This window comes from Erythrolamprus reginae, chromosome 11 (genome assembly GCF_031021105.1).
Source record: "Erythrolamprus reginae isolate rEryReg1 chromosome 11, rEryReg1.hap1, whole genome shotgun sequence".
Taxonomy (NCBI): Eukaryota; Metazoa; Chordata; class Lepidosauria; order Squamata; family Dipsadidae; genus Erythrolamprus; species Erythrolamprus reginae.
In genome coordinates, this window is record NC_091960.1 from 36,500,483 (window position 1) to 36,523,196 (window position 22,714).

The 22,714-nt window shown below is 41.3% G+C and overlaps 1 protein-coding gene across 2 annotated transcripts in view; it reads right to left on the bottom strand.

The window, feature by feature from the left end:
* Positions 1-907: 907 nt before the first annotated feature.
* SPOCD1 (SPOC domain containing 1) overlaps positions 908-22,714 on the bottom strand; it is a 29,942-nt gene continuing 8,135 nt past the window's right edge. For both annotated transcript variants that reach the window (XM_070764450.1, XM_070764451.1), the window contains 11 exons: positions 21,649-21,733; positions 18,407-18,530; positions 16,783-16,942; positions 14,544-14,657; positions 13,119-13,244; positions 12,661-12,709; positions 10,693-10,819; positions 10,232-10,385; positions 8,158-8,247; positions 5,447-5,633; positions 908-2,648 (listed from right to left, as the gene is read on the bottom strand). In XM_070764450.1, coding sequence (XP_070620551.1) covers positions 1,696-2,648; positions 5,447-5,633; positions 8,158-8,247; positions 10,232-10,385; positions 10,693-10,819; positions 12,661-12,709; positions 13,119-13,244; positions 14,544-14,657; positions 16,783-16,942; positions 18,407-18,530; positions 21,649-21,733 — 2,169 coding nt within the window. In that variant the 3' untranslated portion in view covers positions 908-1,695. The remainder of the gene's footprint in view (positions 2,649-5,446; positions 5,634-8,157; positions 8,248-10,231; positions 10,386-10,692; positions 10,820-12,660; positions 12,710-13,118; positions 13,245-14,543; positions 14,658-16,782; positions 16,943-18,406; positions 18,531-21,648; positions 21,734-22,714) is intronic.

A 22,714-nucleotide genomic window follows, 5' to 3' on the forward strand; every position in this document is an offset into this window, starting at 1 on the left:
CCACGGAGAGGGGCGGCATACAAATCAGATAGATAGATAGATAGATAGATTAGATAGATAGATAGATAGATAGATAGATAGATAGATAGATAGATAGATAGATAGATAGATAGATAGATAGATAGATAGATAGATAGATAGAAAGATAGATAGATAGATAGATAGATAGATAGATAGATAGATAGATAGATAGATAGATAGATAGATAGATAGATAGATAGAGAGAGAGATAGATAGAGAGATAGATAGATAGATAGATTAGATAGATAGATAGATAGATAGATAGATAGATAGATAGATAGATAGATAGATAGATAGATAGATAGATAGATAGATTAGATAGATAGATAGATAGATAGATAGATAGATAGATAGATAGATAGATAGATAGATAGATAGATAGAGAGATAGATAGAGAGATAGAGAGATAGAGAGATAGAGAGATAGAGAGATAGAGAGAGAGATAGATAGATAGATAGATAGATAGATAGATTAGATAGATAGATAGATAGATAGATAGATAGATAGATAGATAGATAGATAGATAGATAGATAGAGAGATAGAGAGATAGAGAGATAGATAGAGAGGGATGGATGGATGGATGGATAGATAGATAGATAGATAGATAGATAGATAGATAGATAGATAGATAAAATAATAGTAATCTTAGTCTCTGCAGTGAGATCTAGCAGACCTACTTATAGTATATTTATCTTGGTACATAAATCTTACATGCCTTCTACAGTGTGTCAGATTCTAGAACGGATGTGCATTGCACTTTTTTCATGATAATGGCCTTTGAGTGGTGCACCTGAGACAGTTGTCCAAAACATAAAAGATGTCAGCAGTGGGGGGGGGGGGAATGCCTGAATTTAAAATCATGTCATTCACATACGACATAATTCAGTTGTGTCACTTTATTATTATTTTTATTTTTATAAAGCACTCGAATGGTTTCTTAACATAAAAATATAAACATTAGGAACAGTTGTCTTCTATTCAGACAATAACTTCAACCCTCAACGCAATTCTCATTTCCCGCATGGAATCTGCCTCTTGCCCAACATACATATTCAAAATTCTCAGCATACAACATAACCCCATAAAACTATCCACCTCTTTTTGCCCTGAAAAATTACCAAAGGCCAATTTCCATTAACTTCATGGAAAATGCTCGTTTTAAGCCCTGAGTTTACAATGGTTTCTACTACTACGCCAACTGGCGACCTATTTGTCACAGCCATAGTATAAGATGGACAGGTTAGGATTCGGGTAATTTACAGCAGTGTTTCCCAACCTTGGCAACTTGAAGATATTTGGACTTCAACTCCCAGAATTCCCCAGCCAGCGAATGCTGGGAGTTGAAGTCCAGATATCTTCAAGTTGCCAAGGTTGGGAAACACTGATTTACAGCATCCAATTCAATTTTCCAGTGTTTTTCAATCTTAGTAACTTTAAGGTGTTTGGAACTTCAACTCCCAGAATTCTCTGCTGCCTGGGGAAGTTACCAAGGCTGAAAGACACTGATCTAAGTCAACTTTTAAACCCCAATCAATGCACAATTGAGATGTACCCATCTTTCGATGTACCCATCTCTTAAAATTCTAAGGAATAAATATGCAAGCATCTTATTCTTCCCCTATTTCTCCAGTGTTTGCTCTGAAAGAGTTGTTGTCCTCCTCTATTTTGCAGCTTTAAGCTGTCCCATCACATTGGTCACCCTCCGAAGCATCACAGCTTGGTCCCATGTAGTATCCACCACCTTGCTGGACTGGAAATGCTGGGATCTGAGACAAGGCCGAGATCATTTCCTGCGTAAGGAGGCTAAATGGCTGAGCTTCCAGGCTTTGAATGCTGGACTGCATCTGTGCCACATATTGGTCGAGAGGTAAGGTTTCCTGCACAGGTGGGTCACCTTCTCCAATCGTGTTGGTGTAGGGAATCTGGGGTGGAAGGTGAGCCTGACATTGTTCAACAGGTGCCACAGCTTCAGCACAAAGGACACTGCGCAAAAGTGGGTTTTCGAAGGGGTTCATCTCTTGGGTTGCATATGGTAATGCCGTAGGAGTTCCATGTTGGTCTGGAAGTGAAACCCCAGAAGACAGAAGAGACCCAAGAAAGCTAAAGATATCAGATGGCTGGGGATTGACGCCAAACTGTATCTCTTGCCCACTCAGGCATGGCTGCGCTCCCAAAATTCCCAGGGTTAAATTGCTCAATTGTTCTCCAGTTAAAGCGGAATCTGCTGTTGAGTGGAAAGTATCCCCCAAAGGAGTTGGATGGACTTCATCTCTTGCATCTTGCTGGCAGGAAGAAGGAGGCACTGTACACAGTACGTCTCTTTTGATCTGTTCTATGAGGCCGAGAAGACTATCTATGGTCAACTCCTCTGGCTTTGGAAGGATGGACAGGCCTTCGTCAGAGGGAAGGCCCTCGGTGCACAGAGGCGGCGGGCTCTGGTCCTGACCAACATCCCCCGGGAAATGTGATGGGGCAGCGAAGGAGCAGTTTTCCGGGCTGACATTAAAAGTGACCCTCTTCTTCTTGGCTTTGGGTGGAAGGTCATGACTGGCCTCCAGAATGTCCAGACGAGGTCTTTTGGGCAGAATCAGCCCTAACAGCAAAGCAGGGTGGCACTGGTCAAGTCCTGTTGAAAGAAACAAAGCCATGGGATTAAAAGCGCAGGCCCAGGGACAACTCCCCAAGAGTCTCATCCATTTTTAAAAGAAGCACTTTCTCTTCGCTGGTTGCCAATACTGAAAGCAAAAGGAAGCTCGTGGGGCAGGAACTTGGGGTTTTTCTAGCCAGACAGAAATATAATACAGTGGTACCTCTACCTACGAACCCCTCTACTTAGGAACTTTTCTAAATAAGAACCAGGTGTTCAAGACTTTTTTGCCTCTTCTCAAGAACCATTTTCCACTTACAAACCTGAGCCTCTGAAACTGTAGCCGGAAAAGGCGGGGAGAAGCCTCCGTGGGGCCTCTCTAGGAATATCCTGGGAGGAAACAGGGCCAGAAAAGGTGGAGAGAAGCCTCCATGGGGCCTCTCTAGGAATCTCCTGGGAGGAACCTGGGCCAGAAAAGGCAGGGAGAAGCTTCTGTGGGGCTTCTCTAGGGATCTCCTGGGAGGAAAAAAGGGCCGGAAAAGGCGGGGAAAAGCCTCCATGGGGCCTCTCTAGGAATCTCCTGGGAGGAAACAGGGCCTCCACCCTCCCTGTGGTTTCCCCAATCGCACGCCTTATTTGCTTTTACATTGATTCCTATGGGAAAAATTGCTTCTTCTTACAAACTTTTCTATTTAAGAACCTGGTCACGGAACAAATTAAGGAAGGCTGTTCCACTGGTTGATCGCTCTCAATGTCAGAAAGTTCTTCCTTATTTCCAGGTTGAATCTCTCCTTGGTCAGTTTCCGTCCATTGCTCCTGGTCTGGCCCTCTGGGGCCCTGGAAAACAGTGTGACCCCCTCCTCTCTGTGGCAATCCCTCAAGTACCTATAGACTGCTATCATGTCCCCCCTGGCCCTCCTTTTACTAGACTATCCATGCCCAGTTCCAGCAACCTCTCTTCGTATGTCTTCATAAGTTTCCAGTCCCTTTATCATGTTAGTTGCTCTTTTCTGTCCTTTCTCTAGAGTTTAGATCTAAAATCTTGGGATTTTAAAACAAGTCTTTAAACATGATGAGCCGGGGTGGCACAGCAGGTAGAGTGCTGTACTGCAGGCCACTGAAGCTGACTTGTAGATCTGAAGGTCAGCGGTTCAAATCTCATCACCGGCTCAAGGTTGACTCAGCCTTCCATCCTTCCGAGGTGGGTCAAATGAGGACCCGGATTGTGGGGGCAATAGCCTAGCTCTGTTGAAAAAGTGCTATTGCTAACATGTTGTAAGCCGCCCTGAGTCTAAGGAGAAGGGCGGCATAAAAATCGAATGAATGAATAGATAGATAGATAGATAGATAGATAGATAGATAGATAGATAGATAGATAGATAGATAGATAGATAGATAGATAGATAGATAGATAGGCAGGCAGGCAGGCAGGCAGGCAGGCAGGCAGGCAGGCAGGCAGGCAGGCAGGCAGGCAGGCAGGCAGGCAGGCAGGCAGGCAGGCAGGCAGGCAGGCAGGCAGACAAATAAATAAACTAACTAACTAACTAAGTAACTAACTAACTAACTAAGTAAATAAGTAACTAACTAATTTAACTAACATTTATACAGGTGTTGCACAACGCTTCACCTTAGTGCCCTACAGATGTTCTAAAGTACAACTCGTAGAATATTTTCCTTAGATCCGAAACCAACCAACAACTGTGAAGGAGGCCAATCTGCTTTATTTAGAAAACGCCGGGATAAATTATTTTGACCAACTGATATGCGCCCCCCTGACTGTTTCTCTTCATCCCTCACCCCGGATCTAAGTAAATAGCACACGTGGTAGCTGCGCATATGATTCTCTGGCATTTCGCAATGCGCAACGAAAGGACGAGGCCAATTCCAAATGTCGATGGAGAAATTTTAATATCCTGTTCCAGTTGCCGCAGGACAATCAAATACCATGTTGTCTCCAAACAGGCGTGCAAAGGTCATCATAACAAATCCAGTGAAAATGACAGCATTGGGTGGGGGGTTGTCAGATGGGGGATGACAGCTGAAGAAAGCAGATGTCCTGAAAGGTCCAGTCATTAAAGATTCTGCAACAGTGCAGAATAGTCTCGGCTCATGTGGAGGTTGATTGCCATCCATCCCATGCGTTGGAGAGTCAATGAAGTTCAATAAAAGTTCCAACATCCCCATGTTTGCAAAAATATAGGACCAAGGGGCCTGGTGTGCATCACACCTAGCAAAAATCAACATTGAACGCATCGACATAACACAAAGTTGCGTCACCTTTTGGGGCTAAATCCATCTTTGCCTTTAGAACTTAATGTGATGGTTTTTATGTTATTTCTCCGCAAGAATTCTCTGTGGTTTCCCTCTGCGGTCACATAATAACAAATAACTGGCAACTTTTACCGTTGTTTTTATGATCTCAAACTAGAGGTTGGTCATCCTTGACGCAGATGATATCCTCCTTGGTGCACATACCAGAGCTAACAATTCTGAGTAGTGTCTCCTTTGCCAACTGTCATTCACTTAAATCAGGGGGTCCCCAAACTTGGCAACTTGAAGACTTGTGGACTTCAACTCCCAGAATTCTCCAACCAGCTGGGAGTTGAAGTCCACAAGTCTTAAAGTTGCCAAGTTTGAAGACCTCTGGCCTAAATGTTGTTGCTGTTGTTGTTGTTATTATTATTATTATTAATTAGATTTGTATGCAGCCCTTCTCTGAAGACTCGGAGAAGTTATGTTATGTTATGTTATATCTTACAAAGAATATTTGTCCTGCTTTTAAACTGTCCAGCTTCCTAAGAGTAAACAACATAAAAGAAACCTGGACTAGTTCCTACCTGGTCCACCTACTGGGTGGAATTGGGGAGGCACCAATTGGTAGGCAGGTAATGGCACCAAGAATACCTCCATCTGGCTGCTTTCCACAATGCCGTATCTCTGTCTGTTGTTCAGGTAGGTATACAATGTGTGGTAAGAGTTGAAATCTCTGGACAAACTGGGGCGGAATCGTATCACCCCCATTTCCTAAATGGAAAGGTAAGAGAAAGGCCATTAGCTAATTGGGAAAAAAATTGAAACGTTTTGTCTATATAATTTATGGGTTTTCTTGCAAGAATTAAAGCAGGGGCTGCCTATACCACCAGTATACTGCAGGAGTGTGTGTGTCTTTGTGTGTGTGTTCGGAGACTTGCTGTATTTCATGTTAAGAGTTCCATTGGCAAATTAAGCCTAACTCAAGAAATACTCCTATACCTTTCTTTTATTCCTATATCTCTTCTTCTATTCTTTTATTGATATGTTCTATTCCTATATCTTCTCTTCTATTATTTCATAGATATATTTTACTATGAGTATCTCCTCTATAACCTTCATCATGTATTTTACTATGTGTATATAGATATATACCCACTAAAACCCTCATTGTGTATTGGACAAAATAAATAAAACAAATAAATAAATAAATAAATAACTGAAGAAGTAGAAACTGCAAAAGCGTTGACCTTGTGACTGTAGAATTTACACCCATAGGGGTGTTCCAGGTTTCAACACAGCCCAGGTGACTTCATAAGCTAAACAGAGAAGATTTCAAGAATGGAAATCCTGAAGGGAAAAATCCTTCAGGAGGCTTGGGAGACTCTGAAAAACAACTTCATTAAAACACAAAGTGCCAGAGAGAAAGAAAAATGAGAGACAGCTGATGAGACCAGCATCATTTCAAAAAGTGCTGTGTTATAAATTGAGGAAAACAAAGGACAACTTTAAAACATAGAACAAAAGGTTGTATAATGAAATTAGAATACAGCCCAAAGATGGGGTGAAAAAGGCTAAAATTGAGAATGGATTGAGGCTAGTGATAGAAACATTAAAAAATTGAGGGCAGAAAAAGACCTCCTGGTCCATCTAGTCTGCCCTTATACTATTTCTTGTATTTTATCTTACAATGGATATATGTTTATCCCAGGCATGTTTAAATTCAGTTACTGTGGATTTATCTACCACGTCTGCTGGAAGTTTGTTCCAAGGATCTACTACTTTTTCAGTAAAATAATATTTTCTCATGTTGCCTTTGATCATTCCCCCAACTAACTTCAGATTGTGTCCCCTTGTTCTTGTGTTCACTTTCCTATTAAAAACACTTCCCTCCTGGACCTTATTTAACCCTTTGACATATTTAAATGTTTCGATCATGTCCCCTCTTTCCCTTCTGTCCTCCAGACTCTACAGATTGAGTTCATGAAGTCTTTCCTGATACGTTTTATGCTTAAGACCTTCCACCATTCTTGTAGCCCGTCTTTGGACCCGTTCAATTTTGTCAATATCTTTTTGTAGGTGAGGTCTCCAGAACTGGACACAGTATTATTCCAAATGTGGTCTCACAATCTCCGTCTTCCTGCTTGTTATACCTCTAGCTATGCAGCCAAGCATCCTACTTGCTTTTCCTACCGCCCGACCACACTGCTCACCCATTTTGAGACTGTCAGAAATCACTACCCCTAAATCCTTCTCTTCTGAAGTTTTTGCTAACACGGAACTGCCAAGCTTACAGCATGTGAGCTTCCTGGAGGACTTTGGGCCAGCCAGCCAACCAAATCAGGAAGCTCCAGCTATGGAGAGAAGGCTGGATTAGATGGCCTCCAATATCACTCACATCCTATATTTGGAAGCCGAAGTTGATTTGTTAGGATAGGAGTAACCATCCCCAGTAATGGGCAGCCAGAATTTTTACTTCCATGCTGTGGGTGTGGCTTATTTTGTGGGTGTGGCTTAATGGTCATGTGACTGGGTAGGAGTGGCTTGCTGGCCATGTGATTAGGCGGGAGTGGCTTCAATAATCATCTTAGAAACATAGAAACATAGAAGACTGACGGCAGAAAAAGACCTCATGGTCCATCTAGTCTGCCCTTATACTATTTTCTGTGTTTTATCTTAGGATGGTTCTATGTTTATCCCAGGCATGTTTAAATTCAGTTACTGTGGATTTATCTACCACGTCTGCTGGAAGTTTGTTCCAAGCATCTACTACTCTTTCAGTAAAATAATATTTTCTCATGTTGCTTTTGATCTTTCCCCCAACTAACTTCAGATTGTGTCCCCTTGTTCTTGTGTTCACTTTCCTATTAATCTTCGTTAAGTCCTTGACGTACAACCTTACCAGTGTCGCTCGCTGGGGTGACAATTTGCTTCGTGTTTCCCGCGCTCTCCTTCCTGGGTCGCACCCCGCCTTAAGCTGGGTAGCTAGGTGAATGGGTGCTGCCAGAAGCATAAATGCTGCCACCCTCGCCTTCTGCTTGCACCTCAGGTGGGAGGTGGCCACATGAGGCTGGAGGGAGCTGGGCAGGAGAGAGGGAAGCTCGTCCGAGACCCGGAAGGAGGAAAAAAGCAAAGAGCCCAGACACAGCAGCAGGGAGAAAAAGGAGAGACGAGACGAGACCATAATCCAGGAAGTGACAGGCGCCAATCAGCTGGAGCTGCGTCCCACCCCGTCCTGCCTGCTGCCCACCCCTGGCCATCCCTAAACAACGGGAGAACCTGGGAAGAATGAAAATACCTCTCTTTTTGTTGGCCATATGCTGTCTACATAAGCCCAGACATCCTTGGGGAGGATACATCCCTCTGATTGAAGAACTGTTGGCAAGGCCTGCAAGAAAATAAAAAGAGGCAAACTCTCAGTCTCGCAAAAAGAAAAAAAGGAGCGCTCCATATTTGGTAGTAAGGCTAATGCAAAGAATGTGCTTTTTGTCAGCATTCCTTATGGCGGGGTGAAGACAAAGAAGTCCCTGCAGATTTTATTCTGCTAAACCTTGCCATCAATAGAGGATGTTGCTCAGCAATTGCACAGTCCTTATACGGGCACAAGAGTGTTTGTACTAATATGGATGTCGAGACATCAGGAAATGGTCTTCTGCCATCACTGAATCCCAGTGAGAAATAGCACTAAAATATTTTGCCCCTTTTTGGTGGTGTTATGGAAATCAGGAGGTAATTCCCATTTCAACTTCAAAGATAGATGCCCAAAATCACATTGGCAAAACTGACCATTCTATGGCCAAATTTCAACAACAGGTCAGGCCTTGAGGTGCTGAGAGGCTGCAAATAGGGTGTTGGGTGTCCAGGTAGCCCATAGTTGTTTCATTTACTTAAAGCTACCACTACCAGTGGGGTCCAACAGAGCACTCTGAACTTGGTTTGTTTGTTTGTTTGAGTTGGAAGGGACCTTGTAGGTCATCTAGTCCAACCCCCTGCTTGAGCAGGAGAGCCTACAGCACCCCAGTCAGGTGACAGTCCAATCTCTTTTTGAAAGCGTAGAGTGCCAGGGCACAACACAAGAGCACACAACAGATTCAAACTTAATATTAACCGCTCCAAACTTGACTGTAATAAATATGACTTTAGCAATCGAATCATCAAAGTGTGGAACTTATTATCATACTCCGTAGTGTCTACACCTAACCCCCAACATTTTTCCCTTAGACTATACAAGATTGATTGACCTCTCCAGGTTCCTAAGAGGTCAGTAAGGGGCGAGCATAGGTGCATTAGTGTGCCTTCCGTCCCTTGTCCAATTGTCTCTCCTTTATTTCATATATCTTTTATTCCATTCCTATACCTTTTCCTCTATTCCTCATTGACCTATTTTATTCCTATATCTTTCCTTCTATCCTTTCTTTGATATATATTACTACATGTCTATTCCCTTTAACCTTTATTGTGTATTGGACTAACTAACTAACTAACTAACTGTTGTGGTTAGCTCTGGCCCAGCTCCTGCCCCAAGGACTGTGGATGTGGGGGAGACATCCACATGCTGCAGGCCTGTTTTGCCCCTGATGGAATCTGCTGATGAAGGCTCCTCTGACCAAGAAGACATGAGTGACAGGGAGGAGGAGAGTGGGGCAGACAGCTCAGAAGGAGATCAATTATCTAGCTCCTCCTTGGATTCGGAACAAGAGTTAATGATACAGCCACGCATGCGGAGAGCGATGCATAGGCAACAACACCTGAGAGATTATTATCAAAGAAAATGAGGCCACCTGTGGTTGGGTGGGGCTGTGGTTATTAGTGAGGCTGCTATAAAGAGCAGCCTGTGGGTTTGGCCATTGTGGAGGATTATCTGATCCTTGTGTTTCGTGACTGCTTTGCTGACTTTGACCTTTTGTGTGCTGATTTTTCCCCGCTTCGAAACTAAACCAGAGCAAAGTGTGTGTCACTTTGTGAAAGAAGAAGGACTGTGAATTGCCTCACAGCTGCAAGCTAAGCATCACAGAAATGTTAAGGGACTTATACAAATTACCAGTTTGTTTGGAGACAAGTGCTATTTGCTATACCAAAAGAGGGCTCTGTTTATTTGAAATTTCGGTATAAAGAACATTGTTTTGAATTTTCAAACGTCTGTGTGTCTGAAATTGTATCTGTGAATTTTTGGGAGGAGTCTACAAGAGAGCCTGACAGAAAAGGTAATATTTTCAGGGTAAGATTAGCACTGATGTCCTAACATTGATGATGTTATGTAGTTGGGTAATGAAACATCAGCAAGAAAACAACTAAGCTCAGAGACCACCAAGAACCACACAGTTCAACTCTGAGCTACTACTACTATTCTCTTCTATATGTGCTACCCCTACCTGACAGAGACGAGGACCAAAACCAGAAACAGGATAGGCTTTGGCTACAAACCGCTTCACACTGGGCACCTGGATAAGCCCATTCCAGATGACCGAGTAGCTGGACTTCTTTGCCAACGGACGGTTACGGTTTGCAGTGCTAGCCAACGCAGACCTAGAGAGAGAGAGAGAGAGACCTGCAGGTGATGGTCCTTTGCCTACCAGTTAATTGGATTCAGGACATTGTATACTGTGTTTTTTTTTAATATGTTGTGAGCCGCCCTGAGTCCTCGGAGAGGGGCAGCATAGAAATCCAATCAATCAATCAATCAATCAATCAATCAATCAATAATTCCTTAAGATTTCTGGAAGCTTTTATTGAAAAGATCAAGACACTCAGTAGTTTATGTTCACAGAAGGGGAAGACGTGATTTGAAATTCATAAATTCCACCTGATTTGAAAACCATAAATTGAAACCAACCTGCCCTCATCCTCGGGCCTCTTGTCAATCTCCGAGCCTGCGAGGTTTTGATGCAAAGTCTCCGAGGGATTTGCCTCCTGGCTAAAGGTAAATTTGTACGTGGCTGGTTCAAACAGGCGCGACTCTCCTGCATAGCCAGAAAGAAAAATACCTGTAAGTCTTGTTTTCAATTACAGGAAATTCTCGACTTACAACTACAACTGGGACCACAATTTCCATTGCTAAAGAAGTGAGTTGTGCCCAATTTTACAAAAAAAAAATTAAAAAAATTGCCATAGCCGCTAAGTAGATCACAGATTGAGAATACATTGTTAATAAATCACATTAAGTGATTTATGGTTAGTGACTGAATCCAGCTTTCTCCCATTGACTATAGTTTTATGTATGGTATGCCCCCACCCTCCTTGTCTTCCGTAAGAGTCTGAAGACTCATGTATGCTGCCAGGCCGAGGGCCATTAGATCTTTGCCCCCTGGCCAATGAATGTGTTGAGAGAATGTGGAGGGAATGCAATTTTTCCCATAAGAATCAATGTAAAAGCAAATAATGTGTGTGATTGGGGAAACCAAAGGGAGGATGGAGGCCCGGTTTCCTCCCAGGAGATTCCTAGAGAGGCCCCACGGAGGCTTCTCCCTGCCTTTTCCGGCCCTGTTTATTCCCAGGAGATTCCTAGAGAGGCCCCATGGAGGCTTCTCCCTGCCTTTTCTGGCCCCAGTTTATTCCCAGGAGATTTCTAGAGAGGCCCCATGGAGGCTTCTCCCTGCCTTTTCTGGCCCCAGTTTATTCCCAGGAGATTTCTAGAGAGGCCCCACAGAGGCTTCTCCCCACCTCTTCCGGCCCTGTTTCCTCCCAGGAGATTCCTAGAGAGGCTCCACGGACGCTTCTCCCTGCCTTTTCCGGTTACAGTTTTGGAGGCTCGGGTTTGCAAGTGCAAAATGGTTCTTGAGAAGAAGCAAAAAAAATCTCAAACACCCGGTTCTCATCTAGAAAGGTTCGTAAGTAGAGGCCTTCTTAGGTAGTGGCACCACTCTATGCCTGTTTGGTTAAAAGGGTTGGACTCTTGTATGGTTGGTTTTTCTCCTCAAATTGTCCCTCTGACAATACCATTCCCTAGTGAAAAGAACTAATTCTGAAATCAAGTGGTAACACAAGGTAGGCATGGTGGTCCCATACAAATCTAAATAAGTAAGTAAATAAGTAAGTAAGTAAGTAAGTAAGTAAGTAAATCAATCAATCAATCAATCAATCAATCAATCAATCAATCAATCAACTGAAGGTCTGTAGACTCCCCTGCAGGGATGGAAAAGAAACATTTGGTCCCATTCATTCATTTCAGAATGATGTTCACTGGAAAAAACAGCCTGTAGATTTTACACCAAGGCCCAAAGTGTTTCTTACAGAATCCAGATTGGCTTCAATGCAAAATTCAGAAGCACTAAAGCAGTTTGTGAGTCTCCTCTATTTTAAGTTGCAAATAGAAATAAATCCTTTAAAGCACATGAGTGCTTAGAATCACTTGGACACTCGACGTTGCTTCTATGGCTGTTTTAATGTGTTTAGTTTTATAGATTTAATACGGGGTGTGTGTGAAATGCTTCCGGTTCGCTCAAGCCTGTCGGTTGTCGGAGAGCCAGTCGTGAAGGCAGCGAGAGGCTCCGCCCACCTGTCCAGATGCCGCCACTTGGGTCCTTTTACCCTCTGCACATGTGCAAAGCGTTCTGTGCATGCGCAGAGGGTAAAAGAACCCAAATGGCGGCATCCGGGTAGGTGGGCAGAGGGTTGCGCAGCGCTGCCTTTGCAACCGGCTCTCCGGCAGCCGTTAGTCACGAGCGAACCAGGGGTGAATTCCACCCATGATTTAATATGATTTCAAATTATTTCGAATGGGAGGGCGAAAACGTGGTGAGAAGATGGGCAGCTCGATAAATGCTTTCAATCGATAAAACATTAATCAAATAAACTAACTTACTTATTTGGTTGCTTCCAGTTAGTGATGGCACCTCGAGCAGCGATGATCCCTAAAAATAATAGAAACATAGAAACTAATTGTACAGAAAACCCAAACTCAAGAATTTCACCATATATGACGTGAATGCAAACCTTTTCTTATGTGATTGATTCCACCAAAGCAGCATAAAAAGTTGTAAATACATCATAATAAATACTGAACCCACCCAAGAACTAAACTTCTGATGAAATCTCTATAAATTCACTGCTGCAGTTAACCCCCAAGTTACACAGGAATGCAGGAGAAGACCTCCAAGGCAGGAGGATGGGTCTTCGATCAGAACTTCACAAAGGTCTCTTCTTCGGATCTTAACAATCCAATTGGGGGTAACCTTTGATATTTCTTCCTTCAAACTCAAGGACATTTCCTACGGCAAGTTTCAGTTGGTCGCCCTGGCCTGAAAACTACCATCTACTCACAATGACTTCTTCAGATGCCACGTCTATATCTGCTTCTCTGTATATCTCAACAATTCCTTTGTGGGTGAACTTTTCAGAGCAACGCTTGGGCATTTCTCGCTCGTGTTTCTCAATCATCTCCAGTTCCTACAAGCAAGAAACATGGTGTCAGGGTTCCAAACAGCACCCGAAACGAGGAAAGGCCGGGCACCCTAACCCTAGACGTAAGCGACATCAAGTTGGCCACCTTTAAAGCAGTCACATGACCTTTTTAAAAAAAATCATGTTTTTATTATTTTTCTTCAAGACAAACAGTACATATAACATTTAACATTTAAGGAGCTACCATCGCTCCACTAATCATAGAAGTCTAAATAATACAAAAAAAAATGCTGACTATGTTCAGATCAGTACAGAAATAGTTTATAAAACTATGCTTTCTTATTAAATCTATTTCTATATTTCCATTTTATATTATAATTCATATAATTAAAATCAATTCTAATATCTATAGTTTTTGTCAGTACATTACTAAAATATCATTTTAATGATTATAATTATGCTACTTAAAATTTATTAATTAAGCTAATACAAAAAAAACAACTTACATTTAGGTTTCTTAAAATATTGTAATAATTCGATTTAAAATCTAAATAATTAATCAACTATTATTATTATAATAATTGTTAATATTTAGGTTTGTATGTGTTTTGTTTTGCATTGCATCTTTTTTTTAAAAAAAAATTCATTGTTATATTGTGTAAATGTGTATATGTATATATATTTTAAATTAATAAAAATTTATATTAAAATCTACTTCTTTGTATCAGTTTTAACAATATAATAAAATAGTTAAAATCACTTATCCAATCTGTAAAACCTTAACTTTTAAATTTCTTATCATACTACTATTTATATATTTAATTTAATAATTTCAAATGTTATAAAATTTATTCATATATTTATAAAACTGTTTCTTAAGATTCCACCAATTATACACATTGTTCCAAATTTTATAAAACTCCGTTTCGGTTTGGTTATTTAACCGTCTTGTCTTCGTATCTAGTTCTGCACACTCCGATAATCTTTTTGAATACTTCTTCATCTTTTGGTATTTCTTTTCCTTTCCATTTTTGCGCAAATGTAATTCTTGCCGCTACTAAGATATGAATTATTAAATAATATATTTCTTTTTTAAGCTACCCCGGTCACCTGATCGCCAAGGGTCACCCGCAAAATAAGCCGCGACCACCGTGTGGTAGTAGAAATTTTTGTAGCCCTTCACTGGATGGGAGGCATATTAATTTACCAAAACAAATAAACTTTTGCTGCCAATATTAACTTTTGAAGATGGGGGAAATAAGGCTGGATTTGTACCCGCAGCAAATTCTGACTTTTCCAAGGTGGGTCAACCAAGGTGAAAAGGGCAGAGGGACCTCAACTTACATGTTTATTCTCCTTGGCTCTCCACTCTGCTAGTTCCTTGGAGGCCATCTCCAGAGAGTTCATCTCAACGAGTCTCCTTGGGGTGATTTTTCCAAGTATCAACTTGTGGAAGAGCTGGGGAAAACACAAGCAAAAAAAATGTTTTGCACGAGAGCTGTAATTAAAACAATAATAGCTGGCCTAAAATAGCCTTATTTACCGTTCTGTATAAGAAACCAGCAATGCCTTCGAAACAAATAATCATCTAGATTGCAAACCATGATCTGTAGTACAATATTCCCAGCAAGCTGACCGGGTCAGCCAGTCTCTCTCTGCCTTCTCTAGCTTTCTCCAACTCAAAATGGATAAATTTCTTTCTTTCAAATCGGTGGATGGGTCTTTTCTGTCCTATGAATTGCCTTTATCTCACCCCCAGTCCACAAACTGCCTTAAATTGTGCTTAGCTGTAGAAATGTTAAGGTAATACAGTGATACCTCGTCTTACAAACTTAATTGGTTCCAGGACGAGGTTCTTAAGATAAAAAGTTTGTAAGACGAAACAATGTTTCCCATAGGAATCAATGGAAAAGCGATGAATACGTGCATGCCCAAAATTCACCCCTTTTGCCAGCCGAAGCGCCTGTTTTTGCGCTGCTGGGATTCCCGAGGCTCCCCTCCATGGGAAACCCCACCTCCAGACTTCTGTGTTTTTGTGATGCTGCAGGGGAATCCCAGCATTGCAAAAACGAGCGCTTCGCTGGCAACGGAAGTCCGGAGGTGGGGTTTCCCAGCGAGGGGAGCATCAGTGAAATCGCAGCATTGCATAAACATGGAAGTCCTCGAAACCCCAACTCCGGACCTCTGTGTTTTTGCGATGCTGTGATTTCGCTGAGGCTCCCCTCGCTGGGAAACCCCACCTCCGGACCTCCGTTGCCATTAACTCTTGTTCCGAATCCAAGGAGGAGCTAGAGAATTGATCTCCTTCTGAGCTGTCTGCCCCACTCTCCTCCTCCCTGTCACTCATGTCTTCTTGGTCAGAGGAGCCTTCATCATCAGATTCCACCGGGGGCAAAACAGGCCTGCAGCATGTGGATGTCTCCCCCACATCCACAGTCCTTGGGGCAGGAGCTGGGCCAGAGCTAACCACAACACTTTACTATAAGAGCCCTCCACTCCTCCACTCACAACTAAATACCCTACACAACTAGACTTACAATCCTAGGTTTAGAAAGCTTAGAACTACATTGCCTTAAACACGACCTAAGCATAACACTTAAAATCATCTGCTACAATGTCCTTCCTGTCAATGACTACTTCAGCTTCAACCACAACTATCTGTAGCCAAAAAAAAAAAAGGGATCATCAAACCAGGTGAATTATTTAATGATCACATAGCTTAGAGATTGAAATTTTGGTCCCAATTGTGGTCATAAGTTGTGGACTTCCTGTACAGGCAGTAGTGGGACCAACAATTCAAAATCAAATCAACATAAATAAAGAGTGACAGCAAATTTCACGCTAATGCAGCTTTCTGGCAACTCAAGGATGATTACATATTACTGGCAGGCCTTGTTTAGCAGCCACAGTTGGGACTGGCAACTTGGCCATTAAGCAAAATGGGTGTTAAGTAGAGTTATAAGAGAACCTACAGTTCTACTCCAGCTTTTCTTTGCTTTACAGACTTGCAAAAGTCATAAATGCAAGGATTTGCCATAAAATTACTTTTTCATCGCTGTCATCTATGAGCAGTCATTAAAGACAGAAGTTACTAAACGAAGTTGCTACCTGTACCATCACTCAATACAGAGTTAAACCCAAAAACTGCATGAAAAGCTCATTTTAAACCTTAAATTCCATATTATATGACCCAAAATCTAGCAGAATGTGGATGAGCCATAAGCCACTAAACTGAAGCCTCCTTATTCTTCCTTTTAAACTACTGTATATTGAATAAAAACCGGGCAAGAATAATTTATAACTTATCTTACAATTTAAATTTATATTATAATTTATCATTTACCTTAATTATTAATTATTCTTATAATTTATTAAGAATAATTTATCCTGCTGACTAGTTATTGGTTTAAAAGTACCCTTTCTGGTTAAATGTAATTTTAAATTGAACAGAGAAAATGAATGACAGCCTGGGATGGTAATAAAGCAAGCCATACTTTAAGTTCCTTGCTTCATAGTTAAGATTCTCTTTAATATTTTGAAATGAATTATGAGACAATTATTATTATTTTTTTGTATTTATGACCTGGTTGTCTGTTGATTTCAGATTGAAAAGCAGACTGCGATACTTGTTTTTATAAAGCCGATCCACCCGGCCAAAATGCTTGAATATCTCCATCTCCACTTCCTTTGCTATTTCCGATGCTATATTTTTTGGCACCCCCGGGTCAAGGGAATCATTCAACCTGAAAAACAGAGGCAGGAGATAAGTCGGTCTAACCCAGGGGTCACACTTTAAACACTCAGAGCCACAACAGTCCTAACCAGAATCCCCCCCGGTTCAATCCTAGCGCCACCCAGAAGTCCAGTTCTCCCACCATAGGGTCTCCGCCTAGTGCAGTGTCCTTTTTCCTCTACCAGTCCTAACTGAAAGCCTATCAATAGAATAGAATAAAATAGAATAGAATAGGAGAGGATAGAATAGAATAGAAAATATGGAATGGAATGGAGAATAAGAATAATATAGAATGGAATGGGATGGAATGGAATGGAATAGAATAGAATAGAAAATATGGAATGGAATGGAGAATAAGAATAGAATAGAATAGAATAGAATAGAATATAGAATAGAACAGAACAGAATTCTTTATTGGCCAATTGTGATTGTACATGCAAGGAATTTGTCTTGGTGCAGATGCTCTCAGTGTGCATAAAAGAAAAAAATTGTGGTGCTGACTGGTGACAGGGACCTGCAGCAGAGGAATGAAAGAGTCACATGCGGCTCCAGAGCTGCAGGTTGCTAACCCCTGGCCTAACCAATCAATCGCTCACACCAAATAATGTGTGTCCTTTTCATTTCCACCAAAAATGAGCAAACAGGCCATTTAGAATGCTGTTCTCTTAAGGCTTTTCAATTAAAGACATTATTTAAAGATGCTGGGAAAGACCAAGGAAGAATCTTTGCTTTGGAGTTTGTTTATTTATTTATTTATTTATTCATTTGTCCAATACACAAATACATAGGAAGAAAAATAGACATGTAGTAATATATATAAGGGTAAAAGTGAACTTAGAGGAGAGGATATATGAAAGGAAGAGAATATATATGATAGGTGAAAGAGAGGAAAGACAATTGGACAGGGGATGAAAGGCACACCAGTGCACTTATGTACGCCCAGAGGCACATTCAAGCTGCCCCTCTATTCTAAAGCACACTGGATGAACGTTGGCGCTCCTCATTTTCTTAACCTCTCTCAAAAAGTATCTTCATGAGGAAGGGATGCTATTTATACCATCACATATGCAAGCAAAAGAAATAGGACTTCCATTCACCACCATTGTTAAGGTGCTAGAAAAATAGCAAATAGCGAAATCGAAACATAGAAGGAAATTCAAGTATCCTTCAAGTGCCTGGTTCTCAGTGAGCTTTATCAAAATTTGTATCGCCAACTAATAATAGGCTTCTTTCTATTAAGACAATAATTATTTCTTGAAAGCAGTAACAGTATAATCTCCAGTGCACACTGTTAAATAAGTAAGTTCTTCAGTGAGTGTTGATTATTGGCTTTTGAGTTCTACATTTGATTCCACACATCAATTCATTCTTAATTGTCATTATTTATCAAATTTGAAATCCTGAACTGATAATGGCAATTCAAATTAAATTCATCAGGTTTGTCCTCCTGTGTACCAAGGGTGTCCATCCATACCTTTTCTGGAGGGTTTCTGTCAATACTTCCATCACTTTAATGCGACTTTGTTCTTCAGAGAGCCAAGATCTGGGTATTGGTTTGGGAGTCCTTTTTGGTCTTGTGTTTTCTTTTGTTCTACAGCCTTTTAAAATAATAGAAAAGCTTTGAGACAATACAACAGAGGAATTTGCAGAAGGAAATTTTAGGAAGGCCTATTATTTCCTTGCTAAAAGCTCCACTTTTGGGCAATTTGTAAGTATGCGTTGAGCAAATAGAGTTTAGAAAGCCGGCAAAAATAAACGCTTGCCAGTTTATTCCCGCGCAAAAGAAAAAGTATGAATAGGGCAACGGATTAGCCGTTGCCCTTGTTGGGAATTGATTGTTGGAGAGGGCTGTTTGTCCTATTATGCCTTATTCAATAAACCTGTTGAACCCGAAGAAGTCTCCGGTGCAGTGATTTAACACTGCCTGTGTTGCATTGGTCTCTACCACGCTCACAGGCATGTCTATTAATCAATTTTGGGGGGATTCCCTAGCCAAAAAAAGGGATTCTAGATTTGTCAAGAAGTATTTATGACAATTGAAATGTCAAAAAATGCCAGAACTGTGTGAGATTAATGGAGATTTGAAAAGTCAAGATGTACATGGCTTCAACCATTCAGCTATAACTTCCACCTTGGTCTCTTTTTTTTTACCTTCCCAAAAATGCCTTTAATTTATCCCCATAATCTGTAAAATAGTGTATATGAGGAAGACATTTTTTTAAAGATATTAATCCTTAGCCAATCACATAACAGTATCCTGACTTTGGACCAGCATCTAAAAACCTTCTCTCATCCAACAAGATTGCCCATCCCATAAATTATCCCATTACAGCATTGTGATGGATCAAACCAAGAGCTCTTATATATATTTATATTTATTCTTTATGACCAATAAATTTCACAATTCCCAGCTGATCGTCAGTGGGATAGAAGGGGCAGGCCCATAGCAAGCTGACATTTGTTCAAATTCTTACTCCATCATAAAGCTTATCATGCTCATCTCCAGGGAAGGGTTTAAAAACACCAATATGTCTACAGACAATTCCACTTGTGCCCTCCAGGCTCTGTGCACAACGGGATGTTTAATTAAAAAATAATTGTAAACAAAATTAAAGAAGAAATGGGGACGTTATAAAGGAAAGCACCAGATTCTAGCATCATCCGTATTTCAAAATATGCCTCTGGGGGCCATAACATTCCTATAAAATAAAAATAAATGGAGTGGTTTTGTTTGGAAATCTGCCTCTTTGCTGAGAACTACAGGAAAAATAAGCTGTGGAGCCAAGTGGTATATTCTGCAATATTGGTGGGAAGCATCCTTCGTTTTCGTCTTTTAATACTGGAAGTGAGCCATGTTAGCTGTGGGCAACACAGGCAAAATGCAATTTCAAAATTCCCAGTGTTGTCACCAGCCCTTGAACTGGGAGTCACTGATAATGGGCTACTCTATTAATTTGCTCCGGGACAGATAAAATGAACAAATCTTCAACTATCCAACAGTCTCCTTTCTACTACACCAGACCTGGGCAAGATGCGGCCCGAGAGCCTGATGCGGCCTGACCACTGCCTGTGACCGGCCCGCGGAGGTAGGTCCAACTTTTCTAGATAAGAACCAGGTGTTCAAGATATAATATATAATATATAGAAACATAGAAGACTGACGGCAGAAAAAGACCTCCTGGTCCATCTAGTCTGCCCTTATACTATTTCCTGTATTTTATCTTACAATGGATCTATGTTTATCCCAGGCATGTTTAAATTCAGTTACTGTGGATTGACCAACCACGTCTGCTGGAAGTTTGTTCCAAGGATCTACTACTCTTTCAGTGAAATAATATTTTCTCACGTTGCTTTTGATCTTTCCCCCAACTAACTTCAGATTGTGTCCCCTTGTTCTTGTGTTCACTTTCCTATTAAAAACACTTCCCTCCTGGACCTTATTTAACCCTTTAATATATTTAAATGTTTCGATCATGTCCCCCCTTTCCCTTCTGTCCTCCAGACTCTACAGATTGAGTTCATGAAGTCTTTCCCGATACGTTTTATGCTTAAGACCTTCCACCATTCTTGTAGCCCATCTTTGGACCCGTTCAATTTTGTCAATATCTTTTTGTAGGTGAGGTCTACAAATATATATAATATATCTATTATATAATATATAATATATGATATATGATATATGAACTGAGACATCTCCCCCTGCCTATGTAGTTCTAGTGCATGATATGACTGTATGTATGTTTTTTATATTGGGGTTCCTTGCTTTTAGATTTTTTAAATGTGTAATTGTTACCTTAGATTTTAATTACAGTAATACCTCATCTTACAAACGCCTCGTCATACAAACATTTTGAGATACAAACCCGGGGTTTAAGATTTTTCTGTCTCTTCTTACAAACTATTTTCACCTTACAAACCCAAGCCGACGCCACTGGGATGCCTCGCCTGCAGACTTCTGTTGCCAGCGAAGCGCCCATTATTACGCTGCTGGGATTCCCCTGAGGCTCCCCTCCATGGGAAACACCACCTCCAAACTTCCACGTTTTTGCAATGCTGCAGGGGAATCCCAGCAGTGCAAAAATGGGCGCTTCGCTGGCAATGGAAGTCCGGAGGTGGGGTTTCCCAGCGAGGGGAGCCTCAGCGAAATCGCAGCATCGCAAAAACACGGAAGTCCAGAGGTGGGATTTTTGCAATGCTGCAGTTTCACTGAAGCTCCCTTCGCTGGGAAACCCCACCTCCTGACTTCCGTTGCCAGCAAAGCGCTCGTTTTTGCAATGCTGGGATTCCCCTACTGGGATTCCCCTGCAGCATCACAAAAACACAGAAGTCTGGTGGTGGGGTTTCCCATGGAGGGGACCCTCAGGGGAATCCCAGCAGCACAAAAACGGGCACTTCGGTTGGCAAAAGGGGTGAATTTTGGGCTTGCGCACATTAATCGCTTTTCCATTGATTCCTATGGGAAACATTGCTTCGTCTTACAAACTTTTCACCTTAAGAACCTCATCCCGGAACCAATTAAGTTTGTAAGACAAGGTATCACTGTATTAGATTTGTCACTGTTGTGAGGCGCCCCGAGTCTGCGGAGAGGGGCGGCACACAAATCTAATAAATACAATACAATACAATAAGACATACAGTATTTCCTTTTTTTATAAGGTGCCCAGATCCCTTGACTGGTTATGAATAATATAAATAAATAAACTGGCAGCAGCATACCTATACACGTGGCTCTGCTTGCAAAACAGCGTCTACCTTCTTTTCTTCTCTTTGAAGAGAACCAGGTGTCACTGTCTTCACATTCCTTGTATTACAGGAATTAGGACAACCATGCAATGAAAACAACCAGAATTAAATTAATGGTCTCTTGCAGACTTGAATTCGAATTAAATTATCTATTGGCATATTGTCACTGTTAGCATGCATTGGAGAAAAAGGAAGTTTACCCAATGAGTGGGCTCAGGTAGCACATCAATCCACGGACTGTTTAACTATTGCCATAGCTAGAAACAGTACGAGATCACAAAGGGATCTACTTGAGACAATGGGTTGCTTGGCCTAAAAGGATTTTCCCTATTTCCTGCAAGGAGACAAATTGCTGGGGGGCAGAAGCCAAAGGGTGGGTGCGGGTGGGTCTACATTCGGTGTAGAAAAGCCTTCTCTATGGTGGCCCCGACCCTCTGGAACCAGCTCCCCCCCCGGGAGATTAGAATTGCCCCCACCCTCCTTGCCTTTCGTAAGCTCCTCAAAACCCACCTCTGTCATCAGGCACGGGGGAACTGAACTACCCTTTTCCCCCTAGGCCTATACAATTTATGCATGGTATGTTTGTGTGTATGTTTGGTTTTAGAAACATAGAAGACTGACGGCAGAAAAAGACCTCATGGTCCACCTAGTCTGCCCTTATACTATTTCCTGTATTTTATATTACAATGGATATATGTTTATCCCAGGCATGTTTAAATTCAGTGACTGTGGATTTACCAACCACGTCTGCTGGAAGTTTGTTCCATGCATCTACTACTCTTTCAGTAAAATAATATTTTCTCACCTTGCTTTTGATCTTTCCCCCAATTCACTTCAGATTGTGCCCCCTTGTTCTTGTGTTCACTTTCCTATTAAAAACACTTCCCTCCTGGACCTTATTTTAATAAGGGTTTTTAAATTATTTTAAACATTAGATTTGTTACATGCTGTTTATTACTGTTGTTAGCCGCCCCGAGTCTATGGAGAGGGGTGGCATACAAATCTAATAAATAAATAAATAAATAAGACACACCCAAGT